The following is an 18600-nucleotide window of genomic DNA, read 5'->3' on the forward strand; positions in this document are numbered from 1 at the left end:
TTCGTTACTTGTCAGAAACAAGCGATTTTTGCGGCGTTGGAAAGCTAAGAGGATAGGCTTTCACCTCCAATTGGAATCACTTGAAAACCTGCTGTAGAACTCGAGATATGGCCCTTCAAAGTAGGCACTTGTAATAAGAAGCTCTTTTCTTCGTGTTTTCTTCTTAACTTCTCTTCCTTCATTCTTATGGATTCTCGTGTCATGCCTCGTGTATCCCTTCATGCCCACTTCGCGATGCCAATTTCATTCATTTGCTCCTCAAATGCATCATTCCTGCATTAAACATCAAAAGGCGGAAGTATCGACATTCTAACATAAAAGGCATGTAAATGATATAAACTAGCACGAAAACCGTATCAAAAGCAATTAAGGGGAGGCATAAATATGTATATAATTATGACTCATCAAACTCCCCCAAACCATCTCTTTGCTTGTCCTCAAGCAAAGCAATACACAATACAAAAGGCAATCATACAAATGACGAATAAACAACTCAGAGCTAATGTTTAATGCACATACAAATCCCAAGCTATCCATATCTGTAACAAAGTAATGACCAAAGTGTACCAATAAAAAAAATTCAAAGGTACGGGAAATAGAAAACGTAGCTCAAGTTTCAAGTCACCATACTATAGAAAAATGCCAAATACCTTTCGATCTTGCAAGACAAATTAGTCGGATTCTCGCGGATTCACTCATGCACTCATAAGTATGTAAGGGTGAGTTATGTGTGAAGATAGAAAGAAGTAGAAACACTCACTCGACTTATGAAACATGCATGCAATCTAATGTGATAGAGATTTCCCCAACTAATATGCAATCACCATATGTAGACAAAAGTACATGTATCAAGGACAATAAGGGCGGCAAATGGGTTAAAGGGATAGAAATGGTTTGTGCAAAGCACGTTATGGATATGTGGAGCTAAGACGGTAGTCGCAGCGCTAACCAAAACAAAAACCAAATCTTTGATAATAAATGAACCCAACTTAGAGAAATGATCTCAACTTTACAACATATGAGAGCTAATAAATTACTCTCCAATTATGCATTAGACTCTAACAACCATCCTTTTGATCCTTGACAAAACCAAATGAAGCAATCTCTTTTCTTTTCTTTTCTCTTTTTCTATTTTTTCGATTTTTTTCTTTCTTCTTTTTTTTTTTTTTTTTTTTTTTTTTTTTTTGCTTCATATTTTTCTTTTCCAACACAAGGATACAACACAATCGCTAAAAGTATTTTGCTTTACCCACATGACAACAATAAGTCCCAACCCAACCATAATAGCAAAATAATTATGATAAACAAGCAACTGCGACTGTCCCGAAAAGATAGGCAAATTCTTGGATTGTAGCTAATAGGATGTAATTTAAGATTGGCTACAAGGGTTCAAACGGGCTAATAAAAAGGCAATGTAAGGCTTATTTGAACGATAAGAATCGCCTATCCACATGTACTTAATCAAATGAAAGCAATAAAAGCATCAAGAAATCAATGTCACACTTTTGCAGTTTGATATTACATATTCCACAAGGAGAAACCACACTCAAGCCTAATTGACAATGAGACCAGTTTATTGATGTTTCTGGCCTTGGAAGCTCTATAGACCTCAGAATTTAAGTAGTTTACCAACGTAATTATGTCAAATCTAATCAATATAAGGCATGTCAATACGGTAAAGACTTGAATTATGAGCTTTGTTTTCATGGCTAACGAGTCAAAACAATGTACATGGACAACTATATGGGATTCAAATGCAAAAACAATGCAATTTAACATCATTGTTATTCAATTCACCAAGACTCGACCTAAAACAAAGGAAAAACATGTTTTTGTATTTTATAAAATTTTTAATTTTTATGGATTTTGTATATAAATGCACACAACATAAATAAAAAGCACACAACATAATAAAAGACCCTCCCCCAAACCTAAATGTCACAGTGTCCTCATTGTGTCGCCTACAACATAGCAATCACACACAAATCCAGCAACCTAAAGGACACAACTAACAAAAAGAATGGGAAATAACTAGATAATACAATAAAAGAAGGTACAAGGGAAGAGAATACCGGGTAAGAGCAAATAAATTCCCCCAAACCAGCTGCAAAACAGGGGAAAATAATCATCCGCGCAATTCCTATCATCGTCTGGCTATGAATAAACCCAAAACGTGGTGACTCGATCGAACTCCATGCCACTCGATCGAGGCACCTGTTGCCGTCCTCTTCCTTTCTTTATATATCAATTACCCGCAATTGGGAACAATCAAAACAGCTCAAAGCTCTTAAGAGTCGATCATAAATCTGCGCATGTGCTACACAAAAGCATAAGTAGCACCAAGATATAACAGGAGCATATAAAATCAATGTTAAAGAACGTCTCAGCATATCAAATATTTGATGACAATTATAGCAAAACCGCATCAAATTGTTAGTCCAACCAAAAGAGTATGGAGTATGAAAGCACAAAGTAGAAGTCATACGAGGTAATTTATCACTCACTACACCAGTAATCCTCATGAAATCATCGTCAACAATTACCTCTTGGTCAGGAGGTCTACCACTCTTAATATCAGAATCGGTGGCAAAAGAATATACTACCTCTACCAGGCTAGGAGTATTCATTGACTCATATGCCTTCTCATTCCCTTTGTTGATAAGCTCTATCCCATATACTTCAACTTCTAAAGCATCCAACTCGGCTTTCCAAATGGGAGATTCACCTGCACATGTCTCAAAAGATATCAAAGTATCTAAAGGGTCCATAGTAGGGGGCCCTTGTGTAGAGTATTCATCAATATCATCTTCAACATCAGAAATATCAAAATATGCATTCTGCACAAATGTAATAAAATGAACCTCACTAGACTCAAAATTAGAATCAAATTCAACAACTGAAGGGGAAGTATCTAAAGAAAGAGTCAACATATCGTCACATGAGTCCCATTTAACCTCAAGATCTTCGAATCGCGCATCCTCACTCTCTGGATCCCAAGACTCATCACAAAAGGGGTAATCTAAGAGGTCTGTCAAGTCTTCCTCATGTGACTCACTGTCTGTAAAATCGTCATAGAGGGATTCTAGATTATCATCAAAGAAGGGGTTATCAACTGAGCATATGGTCTCATCCTCTATGTTTCCCTCAATATCCTTTTCATTCTTTAAAACGGTTTCTATGGTCTCACCCACACCCTCATCCATGTATGACTGAAATAAAAAAGTGGGTTTAATGCATTCAATATCAAGCCATTCAAAGAAAGAAAGGACATCTTCAATATTCTTACCACCAAAATCTCCCATACCTATGGAGTCAATGTAGGCTTGGGTTTGTCTGTTCATACCTTTTATGATGGTAAGGCACATAGTAAGCATGGAATTTTGGCTTCGTAATTATGGGAACGAATCCAATCATTCCATCTATGCATGTAATCATGGAAGTTCTCATCTTCACCCCGTAGAAACTCGATGGAAAACATTAGAACGGTCTCAAGGAACCGATGTTCCCGAGACAAAAGACAAAATAAACAAAAACAAACAAGAAAATTGTTGCCTCCCCTGCAACGGCGCCAAATTTGATAAGGCTAAAGTCGTATCAACTTAATCAAAGTAAACCTAAACTACTACTAACAAAATAGCTAGCGGTAAGTCGTGTCGAATCCAATCCACGGGAGGCGGTGATTATCTAGTTTGTTTATATTTAAATCTATCTTAAAGTAACCAATTGTGGGGGTTTGTTTTGTTTGTATGCTAACCAACTAATTGCAAGTAAATAAAGGATGAATAACAATAATATTAAAAGGTCTAGGGATCGGGTTCACTAGGTCGTCGTCAAAGGGTAGAATTTAATTCATTGATTGAGCAATGTATATTGTTGAAAGTCATATGATCGGTCGATTCAATATTTCTTTTAGATCTAATTTAACATGCGGTCGCTATCATTAAATTATCTCTATTCAATTATCGTGGCCTATACTAGTCTTAACCCGGTCGGTGATAATCCTAGTTTATGCAAGACTAATTAATCAATTCTTATCGAGAATTAACTAATTGGAAGTAATACGATAATCAAACAACAATTAAGAGCAATTTAACAATCAATTCATAATAATCCCTTTTCTAACAACCTAGATCCCCTTTCACCCTAGATAAGAGATTTAGCTACGCATAACAGAAAGAAGAACTACAATAACATTAATAAGAAACATGATTGCAAGCATAAAAGATGAACAATGAAATAAATGACTAATAATAAAGGAAAGATTAAGAACAATACCGTAAATAGCTAGATCCGGAAGTAAGAACAATAAATAAACTAAACTAAATATTTGAGAGAGTTTTATAAGGTAGCTATATTAAACCTACTGAAAATAAGGCATAAAATAACTTAGGGTACGAGTTTTGGTATTTATAGCAATACATAACCGACTTAAGGAAAGTTGCGGGAATTATAAAACTGGAAGGTTCCTCGATCGAGTCGAGAGTGACTCGATCGAGGCACCAAAGTTCAAGAACACCCAACTCTCGACATTGCGAAATTTAGTTGATTAGGTTAGTTCCTCGATCGAGTCGCGAGTGACTCGATCGAGCATGAAGTTCCTCGATCGAGCCAAGGTTGACTCGATCGAGGCACCAATTTCCTGCTTCGCGCACTGAACTTCAAATGGCCGCCATTTCTTCGTTACTTGTCAGAAACAAGCGATTTTTGCGGCGTTGGAAAGCTAAGAGGATAGGCTTTCACCTCCAATTGGAATCACTTGAAAACCTGCTGTAGAACTCGAGATATGGCCCTTCAAAGTAGGCACTTGTAATAAGAAGCTCTTTTTTTCGTGTTTTCTTCTTAACTTCTCTTCCTTCATTCTTATGGATTCTCGTGTCATGCCTCGTGTATCCCTTCATGCCCACTTCGCGATGCCCATTTCATTCATTTGCTCCTCAAATGCATCATTCCTGCATTAAACATCAAAAGGCGGAAGTATCGACATTCTAACATAAAAGGCATGTAAATGATATAAACTAGCACGAAAACCGTATCAAAAGCAATTAAGGGGAGGCATAAATATGTATATAATTATGACTCATCATAATGGCTACAATTTTTATTCTTGTAAATTGCATTGGTTGATCCCTTACTTAACTGCTTCACATGATTCGAATTCTAATCTCATATATATGTTGTATCTTCTTGAAATGCATGCTTTTGTATAAATGACTGTATTCTTGTCTTTCATATTATTTAATTGTCTCACATGATTAGTTGAATCTCTATCATGATAATGTTGATCTATCTTGTTCCATCTCATTTAATTGCCAGGTTTAAATATAACTTGATATTCACATCTTTTGTAAGTATCTTACATGACTTACCTGTTTTAGTTCTTTGTTATGTTCGTTTCGACATTTTGTGGTTGGTAAAACCTTGAGTTACTCGCCACTGACTGTGGCGTTCATGTTTACATGAATGACAAGTATTAGTTGGTGCATCTATGGGGTGAAGACATGTGTGAGCAAGCGAGCACTTTGGCCTAGTAGTTGGTTTATTAGGACTGCTTAGATTTACCTTTTATTGTATTATCATTCGAGAGATATATTTTCCCTCATCTTGACTATCACGTTTGTATAATTTAAAATCTTTATTTCCGCACTCTTTATTTATGTTTTAGATTTCGGTGCACTCGCGCTTTAAATTTTAAAAGTTTTAAAAATTCCCTAAAATTCCACATTTTATTAGTTATTTTTTTTTTCCGCTTTATCGCGGGGTGTCACAACAAATATTGATGACTTCAAAAAAAAAAAACAAACAAATATTGATAAAATAGAAACGGTAGAAATAAAGAATGGCAAGGATACAAAAATTGTACAAAATTTAGAAAAGAAAAGAAATGAAATTGTGTATACAATTGGTGGTATAAATAAAGAATGGTAAGGATACAAAAATTGACGAATATCGACCGTCACAAATGAGAATTTGTGAATCTTTAATTAGCTAACTCATAACTTTTCATTGAACTATTTAAATGAAATTAGTTTTTTCTTTTTAAAAAAAATATTGATAATCCTAAATTAAGAATTCATGATCTATATAAGGATAAAGAAAAATATGAGAATTATTTTTGGTTATAACTTACAAATGATTAGAACAATGCTAGAATTTGATGATCCGTACAAAGTTCAAAGAATGTACTCCATTCATCCCATTTACATTTTCTCTCTTTTAATTTTGGGAACATTTAAGAAAAAGTGGTGAACTACCAACTTTACTCCTCAAATTAAATAAGAGTTGAAATATCAATTTCATAGTGACATTAATTAAATTTTATATTTGGAATTTAATTAATGTCACGGGCCTCACGGCATATGTATCACAAGCGAGAGAAATTTAATTTTTTTTAGCTACGATTGTGATAGTCGTATATACTAATGTAATTTATAAAGAATTTTTTTAGCTTTTGAATTTCATTGACTTTTATGTGTACACTATAGTTTTTGCTTTTAGAATTATATTTTTGAGCTTTGTAACTTCATATTATTATTACTTTGTTCATTTAGTCACATGAAATATTTTTAGAAAAATTTAGGATAAAAATATAATTTCTTTGTAATGGTCATCATATATTATAGGCTTGATAGCCCCTTTTGTTGAATACAAAAGTCATAATCCCAATTGCACATATTACATGATACAAAATAATTTTATGTACATTTTATTTATAATTAATTATAGCAATGTCCTAAAAACTAAACCCGTGCAATTTTACACGGGTATAAAATTAGTTTTAAAATATTTTTATACTAGATTTAATGCCTGTGCGATGCACTTGCCACTTGTAATTTTCTGTCTCTTGAACTACTGTTGAACGCGAAGTTATAAACTAACTACTACAAATGCCAACTCCCATCCTTTACAAAGAGGCCTGATGCGAACTCCAATTTTAAATTAACTAAATTACTAAGCTTTATTAATACCTTTCTAATTCACTAAAAGCACTTGAATAGTTAAGATTAATTGTACGTAAAAATAATTAGTACAATTCTAGAATGACCAATTTAGGATTAATTTAGTAAATTAGTCATTCTTGTCTGGTTGGTATTTAAAATGCTCAACCCAAACCTTACCATATTAAATCTCGTGTCATGTTTGTAATATAAATGGGTCAGTAACCTCAATCCATATTCATTGACTTCGAGTCTTTTATATCGTATTTTCAATTCGGGTTATGCCATTGTTTGCGGCTCTAAATTAGTATACGTCCTCTGTCCCAATGAATAAAACTTACACTTACTTTTTTTTTGAGGGGAAAATAAAACAAATGTAAACTATTGACTGAGACAGAGGAAGTATATCACAATATCACCCTACATCTTTTTGTCTCAAGCTTGTTATTTCAACTAACGATCATACCAAGAAGTAAAATTATTTTTCAAAAGTAGAATATGGTACACTGTTCATAATTCTAAAGCTCATATTATATCTCATGTCAATATTATGATACTCATCTCATGTAAGTTGTAACTTCATTCCGAGCTTTATTCCATTGTTTTTTCTATATGAGATCATGTTAAGTTTCATTGTTATAGACTTATAGGGATACCAACCTATTTTTTATCTTATCAATTTGCATTAATTTATTTCCTTAGAGTAGTGTTTAAACTTTGGACTTTCTGTAATCGCTCGTAAAAAAGATAGCGCGTTTAAAACACATTCCGTCCATCTGAAATTTACGTTTATTAATAACAAATTGGAGTGGAATAAACGAAGTAGTTTGATATTGTTAGCGTACTTACGTATTTCCTATTTATTTACTTATTGGAACTTATTTGCAAGTCTCATGTTCCCCCTCGTTATTACTCCATATTGATTTACGATATTCCATCATTATACCCAAAGGCTTGGCCTCAAACGTTTCAGAGGTGCTCGTCCTTTTTGGAGAATGAAAATTTCGATATTTTTAGTCGTAATTTTTGAACATTTGTCGAGTATATCTTATGGTATTCTGGTTCACCCTACTTCTTTGAATTTTTTCCTCTCAAGTGTAAATTCTAGTAGTTTTGCCATTAGAAGTTTGGTAGCTTGTCCGCAGCTGGATGATTTGACAATGAGAAACAAATGTTGGGAACAAACCCAAAATATGAGTCTTACGTGTAAAACCCGCACACTATTTTTTTTGTAGTAGAGCAGTCTTCTTATCAAGGACTCAAGGTCTTGTTATCAAGTATGGAGGCAATGGAACTGATGGAGCATATGTCAAAGTACATAAATATGTAGTTGTCTACTTAATTCAAAGACCTAAAATTCTTTCTCAATTCATATTCCCATCTTAGATTATTACTCCGTATATACATTAGTGTCACACTATACATTAGTGTCACACACACTGCCTTTTAATGCATAGAGTATAATGATCTTGGTGAGAAGTAATCCTACCAATTTTGTCTCATTTACTTACTCTTCTTTAACATATGAGACATAAAATCATATTTATTGTATTATAAAAGTCAAGATGACAATAGCATCAAACCGAGAAATCTCAATGGAATGATGTTATCAAATAAATGTCAATGTCTAACCAAGAAAGTATCAAATTAAACTCCCACAAACACAATGAATCGCATCAGAAGTGTGGAACTATATACATCGTCCTTTGTGAATTATTACTTGGTTACCAAGGCATATCATACAATTATTTACCATTGTGGGAGGCTGGAAGCGTAATTAGTTTGTGCCCCAGTATAAATTTCTAAATTATAGTAGTAGTATCTTTCACTACTCCGTATCTTGAAAATCCAAAATCCAAAACTAAAGTTAGATGCCAAAACAACTGAAAAAAAACAAAAGGCAGTGTGCGATGGTCTTTGAAGAGGCTTAATCGACAAACAATTAACAATATATATGTTTGCTAATTAATAGGTAGAAAATTGCTTACATATAAGTATGAAATTAGAGATAATATCCTACTTGATGAACAATTATCAGAACACAATATTCAGTTGTATCGACAACTTTGTTACCCATTCGTACCACCTAAAAAAAAAATGAAGAATGTCAATATTCATACACATTATATATCTAATTTAACCATAATCATGGATCAGAATTATCATTGGAAGCTGGATCAGTTCTTTCCTTTACAAATTTTCTAACAGTAAACAGAATAAATCAAACCAACCTATAAAGTTAGTTTGATGCGTGTTTATTTGCCTCTATTACATATCGCATTCCATCAAGCAGCGCAATTTCTGAGGAATACGTGGTTGTCGATATAGGGTTCCTGTGAAATAAAGCAAACATGATCAGCAAAGTTCACGAATCACGATGATATATAAAACAATCAATGTAAACTATAATAATAATAATAATAATAATAATAATAATAATAATAATAATAATAATAATAATAATAATAATAATAATGATAATGACAATATAAAAAATCGACTTTATAAAATCTCTAATTTTATAGACTTGCAATTATTGTAGGTTTGTTTTCTATTTATACTACCGGTCGAATACTCGGTGGGGAAGATAGATTTTTATCTAAATTGATAGATGCTCACTACTTTATTATTATTATTATTATTATTATATTATTATTATTATTATAATATTTAATGGGAGTAGTATTTTATTTGTTCATAAACTTTATCTTATTGTTTTATTTGATTTTTTTAATCTATTTTTATAAGGAGAATTATATTTTTGTTCGAGGTAGTTCGCAAAAGTTGGAGACTCTACAATCGCTCAAAAAAAGCTTCCTTTATTAATAAAAATAGATAGATAGATATATCCTATATGGGTTTTAAGCTGGTTTGGATGTAAAGTGAGGCCACGTTACTAATTCATACTCCAAACTTCCAAAGGCTTCTTTCTCGCATCTCTCTCCCTCTCTCGTCTCTATTCATAAAAAAAATGGATATCTATATACCAGCTCAACCATAGTATATTCAAAATTTTAAGGTTTATGCCCACTTAGTTTTCAATCAGGTGAGTTTCTCATGCCCTTTAATTTTATTTTTAAGTGTTTTTTTTTTTTTTAATTTAACAAATTCTAAAGATGCAGTTATAAATTTCTTCTGCCTTGTTCAGATTCAATCTTTTCACTCAGCTACCTGTTATTTATCATCGTCTTGGAGTTGTATTGTTAGCCTAATTTATCAGTTTAATGTTTTCAGAGCTCACTATTTCTGATTTGTTTGTAGGGTTGGGAGTTGGGACACTTCTTAGTTAATGTTACATGTGTTTAATGGTAATGGATACTGAGTACTTTTTTTTTCCACATTCTGTGCCCTTTTGATCCACCGTAGTTTAAGTTTTCGCACCAATTCTTGGCTAGTACGTGCATATCCGTCTCGTACTTAAAACAAGTCAAATAGGATAGATGAGACAAAGACAGAATGAGTAGGGAATAGCAAAAGCAAATAAGTTTTTTGTATCTGTTCCTAACTTCCTATAAAATTGGGATGGAGGGAGTATTTGATTTTCGGTGATGCTGTTTTTTCTAGCTTATGATTCATGTAATGAATGCTAAAGCTGAAACTAAGCTCTTTGTCTTTTCAGGATAATTTTACTGGTTAGTGTATTTTTTAACTATGGACATAAGCGGTGGTAATTCGTTACCATCTGGGCCGGATGGGGTGAAGCGTAAAGTATCATATTTCTATGATCCAGAAGTCGGAAACTATTACTATGGACAAGGTCATCCTATGAAGCCACATAGAATTCGTATGACACACGCCCTCTTGGCTCACTACGGGCTGCTTCAACATATGCAAGTGTTTAAGCCTGTCCCTGCTAGAGATAGAGATCTTTGTAGGTTCCATGCCGATGATTATGTGGCCTTCCTTAGGAGCATTACCCCAGAAACACAACAGGATCAGCTGAGGCAATTGAAGAGATTTAATGTCGGAGAAGACTGCCCTGTGTTCGATGGCCTTTACTCTTTTTGTCAAACTTACGCTGGAGGCTCAGTTGGTGGTGCTGTGAAATTGAATCATGGGTATTGTGACATTGCTATCAATTGGGCTGGTGGCTTGCACCACGCAAAAAAGTGTGAGGCATCTGGTTTCTGCTACGTGAACGACATTGTATTGGCAATTTTGGAACTTCTTAAGACGCACCAGGTGAGAGCTCTTGACGGTAGTTAGCCTGTTCCACATGCATTTCATGGCATCTGTTCCTTTAATTGGCTTTTATAAATACTACATTAACAATGATATCACCCCTATTCCTCAAGGTTCCCTTCAATTGCTCATGTGCTTTTAAAAATATATGCTTCAATGTACGTTGCTAATTGAGTTTCTTGAAGTACTATGCATTTTTATCTAGTTTAATGCTACCATTGTGTATGTCACGCTTAGGAATTCATCTACTAGATGAATTCGTGCAGTATCAGATGACAAATTGTTATTCCCCCATTCTTAAAGCTATGTGCCAGAAATAAAAAATATGTGAGGGAAACATGTAGCCGTGTGGGTTATTTCTTACGTAAAGTGGAAATGAAGTGAAGTGACTTGTTTGAATGTCGCACAAAACAGATGTAGTGAACTTAAATGAATTTGAGATTTCCCTCTTTTTTTTCTTGGAGAATTTCTTGTTGATTTTACACATGGTATCTGTGTTGTTTCAAGTTGCAAATGATTTTCATGTGACGGAAGTTATACAAAGAGTCTTGGCAAGCTGGTGACAACCTAATATGATTGAAACTCCATGCAGCAAATCGTAGATTTCACTTGTAATTTCCAACGGTCTCAAAAGGATATACTTGCCTAGTTTATGGACTGTCATGCCTTGCAGCTCTATCTTATGGCACTCGGGGATATTCTTGTAATTAAAATTTTCTTTAATTGCGTAGCTCAGTGCTAGGCTGCTTCTGCTATAGTACGTTGATCTGATGTTTTTGTTATTAGTGTCTTTGTATGAGCTAGTATTTGGCATGTGATATACTAGTATATCGATCTTTTCTTGTAAAAAACATTTTATTTTGTTTTCTCCACAAACCATGCTATAACACTCACTCAGTTCCCTTTATTTAACAGATTTTTGACACTGTATTTTTGTAAATATATTATGTAATGAGATCATACAATAGCATTGTGATTTCAAATCTGTTGAGTTTTGGAATCTTATGTCGTTTGCATATATAACTGTCAGCCTTCAAAATTTCATTATTTGACATTGCAGCGAGTCTTATATGTGGATATTGATATCCATCATGGTGATGGTGTGGAAGAGGCCTTTTATACTACAGATAGGGTCATGACAGTATCTTTCCACAAGTTTGGGGATTACTTTCCTGGTACAGGAGACATCAGAGATGTTGGGTATGGAAAGGGGAAATACTATTCTCTCAATGTGCCACTAGATGATGGGATTGATGACGACAGCTATCAGTCCTTATTCAAGCCTATCATGGGAAAAGTGATGGAGGTTTTTAAGCCTGGAGCTGTGGTTCTGCAATGTGGTGCTGATTCACTGTCAGGTGATAGATTGGGGTGTTTCAACCTCTCCATCAGAGGTCATGCAGAGTGTGTCAAGTATATGAGGTCCTTCAATGTCCCACTATTGTTGGTCGGTGGCGGTGGATACACCATAAGAAATGTGGCACGCTGCTGGTGTTATGAGGTATGCTCTCTTTTATTTTGTTTGTTTGTTTGGTGAGGAGTCTGAGGACTAAGTATGATGTGGCCCGTGGGTGAACAACTATCAGGAAAGTGAATGAAATTCCTCCATTCCCTTGGTATGGGAAAATGGAAATGTAGAGAAATGACCGAGACACCCAAAAATGAAAACCTAAAGAATTCACATCAATTCATGGGGATAGAGGGAGTAGTACATAATTAATTTTAGCCTTTTAGGCATATAGTTGAAGATAATTATCAAATCCTTTTGTGCTGAAGTTCAAAGTTTAAAGCTTGCTTATACTAGGCATGAAGTGCGCAAAACGAATAGATTTACATCCATATCATAATTTTTTTTTTTCTTTTTGCTTAAATACATCAAACTGTCATGTTGTGTTTGAGATTCTAACATGACGACATTAATACAATTAAATATCATGCAATGCCGCTAATGGTTTTGCGATTGTAAGAGGTTGGATGTATGCAACCTTAGTAAATACACAGTGACAGCTTCCAAACGCTCATAAAGAAAATTTTGTCAGCAATTGCATCAACCAATTGCTTTTTACCAGCACACTCAGCGTGAGCCATCTTGTATTTTCAATTATATCGTAAATACAAAGAATACAAAGTCCTTGGGTCCACTTAAAATAACCAATGACACCAATTATATTGTTGCACCCTGTAACATGGTGTTTTCGGATGTACGTAATTAACGACTAGGTTTACTTTTGGAGGTATGTCCTTTTAGTCTAAACAATGATGTACTGGCGTGATTGCAGACTGGGGTTGCTCTAGGTATGGAGCTTGATGATAGTATGCCGCAACACGAGTATTTTGAGTACTTTGGTCCTGACTATACTCTTCACGTTGCTCCAAGTAACATGGAAAACAAGAATTCACGACCAATGTTGGAAGAAATTAGATCAAAGCTTCTAGATTATCTCTCAAAACTACAGCATGCTCCAAGCGTTGCGTTTATGGACCGTCCACCTGAAACTGAGCTTCAGGAGGTTTGTGTCTTTAACCTGTTCTGTGGTGCATTGTTACTCTCTTTTAATATTTGTGCATGCATCTCTTGAATAAATGTTTCGTGGAGGGATCGTTCTCTCTCCGTCATAAAACAGTTACTATATTTAAGACAGAGAAATGCTTGTTACAATGGGAGAAAGTTTGTGTATATTTTACCACCTTGCGCTGCTTGGAGCTGGAGCCTCTATTGAGGCACTACTGTAGTACTGATGATGGTGATGATAAATAGAGCTCTTTTGTCGAAAAAGACAGCAACTTGAATCTATCAAGCTGTAATCCATCAATACCCGCTGCAAGTTTGGTTATGTTATTGTATAAGGTCTCATTGCACGCACGCAACAGTGACAACACTACAATGACATTATATCCATAGACTTTAGAGATGTCTAGACACTAAATAGAAAGAGCTGCTGGTTCTGGTTCCTTGATGTTAAAGCAGCATTGATGAAGTCTTGATTTTATGAGCTTAATTATATGGCACTTTCATGTTTCTGCTTCTTATGTGCAGGAAGATGAAGATCAGCAAGATCCAGATCAAAGATGGGATCCGGACTCTGAAATGGAGGTTGATGAAGACCGGTGAGTGTATCTGTTTACCGTATGACTCTCTAGTCTTCCTGTGAAATTGATTTTCCATTTTTCTTATGGTTACTTGCTTATTTGACGCAGTCCGATTTCTATCCGGGGCCGAGTAAAGAGAGAGATCATGGAGCCTGACCTTAAAGATCCTGTAAGCTTTTAGCTGTGCAGACATTTCTCTTGCTATATAAAGTTTGAATTCACATTCTACGTAGATGTGGGAGATTTGCCACACTATTTGGCTTGGAGTAAAACGAAATAACTTGAATTTGTCTAATTGACACAGCCTCATCTCTGTATTGTAAAGATGTAGACTGTTAAACTTCTCAGCAAGGGTCTATTTAGAGGTGGGAGGTGGGTCAATTGGGTGGGGTCATTTTGGGTCGGCCAGTCATTTTAATTCGGTCACGTCGGGTCAATTTCAAATGTCAAGTTGTCGGGTATTTTCGGGTGCGGTTCGTTTTCGGGTGTGGGTCATTTGGGTCTGGTTATATTCGGGTGTTCGGGTCTGGTTAAAGTACTAATTTGACTAACAAAGAGTATTTTACAAAATTAATTGTTTATTCCGGAGCAATGAAACCACTGAACCCTTTATTTTTATATACCCCCTCCATTTTCCTATTTTATTTCCATTTGTTTTTTGGAGGTCAAAGTTTACAAACTTCGACAGTAAATAAGTTGGAGAATAAAAAATATTTTAATTTGTAAAACTAAAACATTTACACTTATTATCAAGAAAAATTTCGAGATAAAAAAGTAAGATATAGATGTTGAGAAAAAGGGTCAAAGTTGCGTCTTGAAGACCGCCGTAAATCAAATGGGAAGGAAAAAAATGGAGTATAATATCAATATGACTTAATAATACTAGTAATTCGGATCATTTTGGGTCACTTATGGATAATTTTGGATGCAATTACATGTCAAGTGGTTTTGGGTCGGGTCACCTCGGGCTGGATCAACATTGGGTCAACCAAGGTTTCGGTCAGGTCTAGGTCTGGGTCGTCCAGGTCAATAATTTTGGATTTGGGTCATACTCATGTCAGGTGGTCAGCCTTATCAGGTCGGGGCAGCTTTGCTAGATCTAGGTCTATCATGTAGCCTTCCTGATTACAAGGGTGGTGAGGCTGTGTACATTGGATACCACCTCAATCTGTTTACCTGTTAGGGTGCAAACTCATGTCCCACATCGGTAGGATAAAGATGGAAGATCATCTTTATAAGTATCTACTAAATATAATAGTACGAGGCCTTTTGGGAAGGAGCCCAAGAGTAAATCCGTGAAGGCTTGGCCCAAAGCGGACAATATCGTACTATTATGGACAGTGGACACCAGTGCAGCAGAGGCCCAACACGGGATATTCACGCTTCCGCACAACAAGTGGTATCAGAGCCCAAGGTTCGACTTAGACATGAGGATGCATGAGTAGGTCCAAGACTTGAAGTTGTACACCGTAAGGCATGGAATTCCTAGCTCGGGGTGAGTCTTTGAGCAAGCCCGGTCCAGGTCCAGGGTTAAATGGATGAAAGGCGTCATAGGTCTTGTGGGACAAAGACCATTTGCGTACTAGAACTGTTGATCAGGTGGACCCTTATTAGATTGGGTGCCACAGGTATGGTGGGTCCTTTCCAGGAGACCGTTTGTGTTCTAGGACTTCTGAAGTGCCGGACCCGGTCCAGGGTATGGGTATATTGGGTATGGGTATATTGGATGCAGAGGATGTTCGATATGCATGTGTAGCAAATTGCCAAGAAGGGTACATGGACATGCAGGCTCAGGAGCATGTGGGACATGACTCGTGGTAGCATGGTGTGTCGGCTAAGGGGAGGTTATCAAGACTTGTGATGTTTCGGGTGTCTAGAAGTTGGGGCTGTAAGTGTGGGAAAATTCTCCATAGAGGTCAAGGCCCGAGTCAAAGATGATGGTCCTTGGTTTGAGGGGAGGATTGTTAGGGTGCAAACTCATGTCCCACATCGTTAGGATAAAGATGGAAGATCATCTTTATAAGTATCTACTAAATATAATAGTACGAGGCCTTTTGGGAAGGAGTCCAAGAGTAAATCCGTGAGGGTTTGGCCCAAAGCGGACAATATCGTACTATTATGGACAGTGGACACTAGTGCAGCAAAGGCCCAACACGGGATATTTACGCTTCCGCACAACAATACCTATAAGGTATAGGGGGATCTTTCTGGAGAGTGGAGGCAATGTGGTATGTTGATGCTTTTACATGGAGTCTGACCTGTTAACTGATGTGAATATGATGTACTTGGTTTCTATCGTACGCCTAAAGTTTTGTTTGGATGGATGGTTTGGAGGGTTAGACTTATCTCCCTCTTCCCCTCACCGGTGATAAGGGCTCAACTTTTGCTACGGAGGTATTTTAATTTGTAAAGACTATTTACCTGTTCTCTATTAAAAAAAAAAAAAAATTGACCGCAAAAACATGCTGGAAAATAACTTATGTTTTTGTTGGGAAAAATTGCTCATAATAATCTCAACTTTGGTTGGTCCGCCATAAATAATTCCAACTTACAATCTTCTCAAAATAATCCCAAGTTGTCGTCGTTCCGGTTGAAGCACCCTACATAATATGATGGATATGTCTGGTTTCGGTTGTAGTTTTTATAGTTGTGATTTGTTTTAGGCAAGGATTTATGTGCGTGATGTATAAGGAGGATGATAACTTTAGCCATTGACACAGCGTATTGTATTCAGCAATTGATCAATCAAACGGATGTATAAGGAGGATGATAACTTTAGCCATTGACACAGCGTATTGTATTCAGCAATTGATCAATCAAACGGTTTATTACTCCGTAGTTGGTTGCTTTAAATGCAGCATCAACAAATCATGTTTTTTGTCATTTTCATCTACTTTTAGATGTTTGGAGCTTTTGATTTCTCCTTTCTTCGTCTTAAATTGAAACTGACTTTTTAATGTAGAATTGTGAGAGTTGGGGACATATTTGGGTGCGTTTTCTTTTATTTTAAATCATTTGAAGTTTAAAGTGCATGACATGTTTATTACTCCCTCCTATTCACTATATTCTTCCCTATTTCTTTATTCGAATTATTCGGGTTTTCTTCCCTATTTCCCTTTTTGGGTTGATTTGTGTGGTCCAAATTAAATTGCATGTGGGGCAGTGTGTTTTGTGTGGTCCAAATTCACTTTCTTATTTCTTGTGCAAAAAGGAAAGGGGAAGAATATAGTGAATAGGAGGGAGTAAAAAATTGCTTTTGTACGAGGATGTAAACCCATAATTTTCCTTTAGCTTTTTGGTTCTCTCTATCTCTAGCAACTTGGTGACTGAATTTTTTTGTAAACATGTGTATTTTAATTTAATGTGTGTTAACTGTAGCCTCGGTAGCATGTAGTCTAAGTCTAACTAGCCCACAATATATTTTTTCAGGAGGATGTGAAAGAACCCGTGGAACATGCTAGAGACATGGATATTTCTTTCATCACAGGGAATACCACTTTGAAGGTAAAACCAACGTTCAGTATATTAAGATTACCCTCTTCTTAACCAAGCTTTCAAAATTGAGATTATCTTTTTTCCCCTTATTTACAGGCTCCAAACGTAGGAGTAGATCATCCAGACACTTCCGTGAAAATGGAGCACGGCAATTCGAGCAAGCTTCCTGATCAAGCAGCTGATATGAACTCGTGATGAAGTTTGACCCATTTCTTCTAACCTTGTTTTAGGTTTCTTCTGCAATGTAAATTTGTAGGGCTTCCATGGTCGTATTTCCAAGTGAAATGTAGTCGTGACTGCAGAATTTTGTAGCGGGTGCGTTGTCCTAGTGAATATCTTAACTTATTGTAAGCTTATAACTCTTCCAGATATCTCAGGGATCATATTGAACCCTCAGGATGATAGTTCTCTCAGTTTTGGTCCTAGCGTCCTAGTTTAAACATTGCAGCGTGTGTACCACATTGCTGAAACGGGTGATGGTCTCTGCTGTTCTGTAGCACACGATTTCATACGATACCTGCATGAAGATCAGTGTTTTATAGGAGCTAGAGGAACAAGGCGAGTAGTGTCAATATGCGTCTTGGCACAAATCCTTTTTTGATTAGGTATTTTTTTTTTAGAAAATTTAACAAGAATCATCCAACCCATAGGCGGTCTTCTCGTATTAATCCCAACTTTAGTTTAACCTACAATAAACCATACTTTAGATTTACTATTCTCAAAATAGACTAAGGTAACCGGATACTTGTTTTACAGGTTAGTTTCCAAATTTCTGTATTTTCTTAATAATCTATAATACTTCCTATTCACTATTTTCTTTCCTATTTCCTTAAATGGATTATGCAGGTTTTCTTCTCCTTTCTTATTCAGCTACTCTTGCTTGTGACGGGCTAATCCC

The 18600-nt window shown here is 35.7% G+C and overlaps 1 protein-coding gene across 2 annotated transcripts; it reads left to right on the plus strand.

Annotated features, from left to right (window-relative positions):
• The first annotated feature begins 9724 nt into the window (after window positions 1–9724).
• LOC141605656 (histone deacetylase 19-like) lies at window positions 9725–18115 on the plus strand. Of its 2 annotated transcripts, XM_074424533.1 has the most exons (9): window positions 9826–9981; window positions 10197–10243; window positions 10555–11117; window positions 12178–12618; window positions 13397–13627; window positions 14155–14225; window positions 14316–14376; window positions 17637–17711; window positions 17799–18115. In XM_074424533.1, the coding sequence occupies exons 3-9, from the start codon at window positions 10587–10589 to the stop codon at window positions 17895–17897; spliced, it is 1509 nt and encodes a 502-aa protein (XP_074280634.1). In that variant the 5' UTR covers window positions 9826–9981; window positions 10197–10243; window positions 10555–10586; the 3' UTR covers window positions 17898–18115. The 2 variants fall into 2 exon arrangements, with proteins under 2 accessions (XP_074280633.1, XP_074280634.1); XM_074424532.1 differs by lacking the exon at window positions 10197–10243 and having other exon boundaries at window positions 9725–9981.
• The last annotated feature ends 485 nt before the right edge of the window (window positions 18116–18600 follow it).

Source organism: Silene latifolia, chromosome 10, assembly GCF_048544455.1.
Source record: "Silene latifolia isolate original U9 population chromosome 10, ASM4854445v1, whole genome shotgun sequence".
NCBI lineage: Eukaryota > Viridiplantae > Streptophyta > Magnoliopsida > Caryophyllales > Caryophyllaceae > Silene > Silene latifolia.

Excerpts from the sequence above, each read along its gene's own strand:
- LOC141605656 (XM_074424532.1), top strand. The coding sequence starts at position 10,587 with ATGGACATAAGCGGTGGTAATTCGTTACCATCTGGGCCGGATGGGGTG. Across the intron at positions 14,377-17,636 it reads AGCCTGACCTTAAAGATCCT|GAGGATGTGAAAGAACCCGT; the intron begins GTAAGCTTTTAG and ends ATATTTTTTCAG. Across the intron at positions 17,712-17,798 it reads CAGGGAATACCACTTTGAAG|GCTCCAAACGTAGGAGTAGA; the intron begins GTAAAACCAACG and ends CCTTATTTACAG.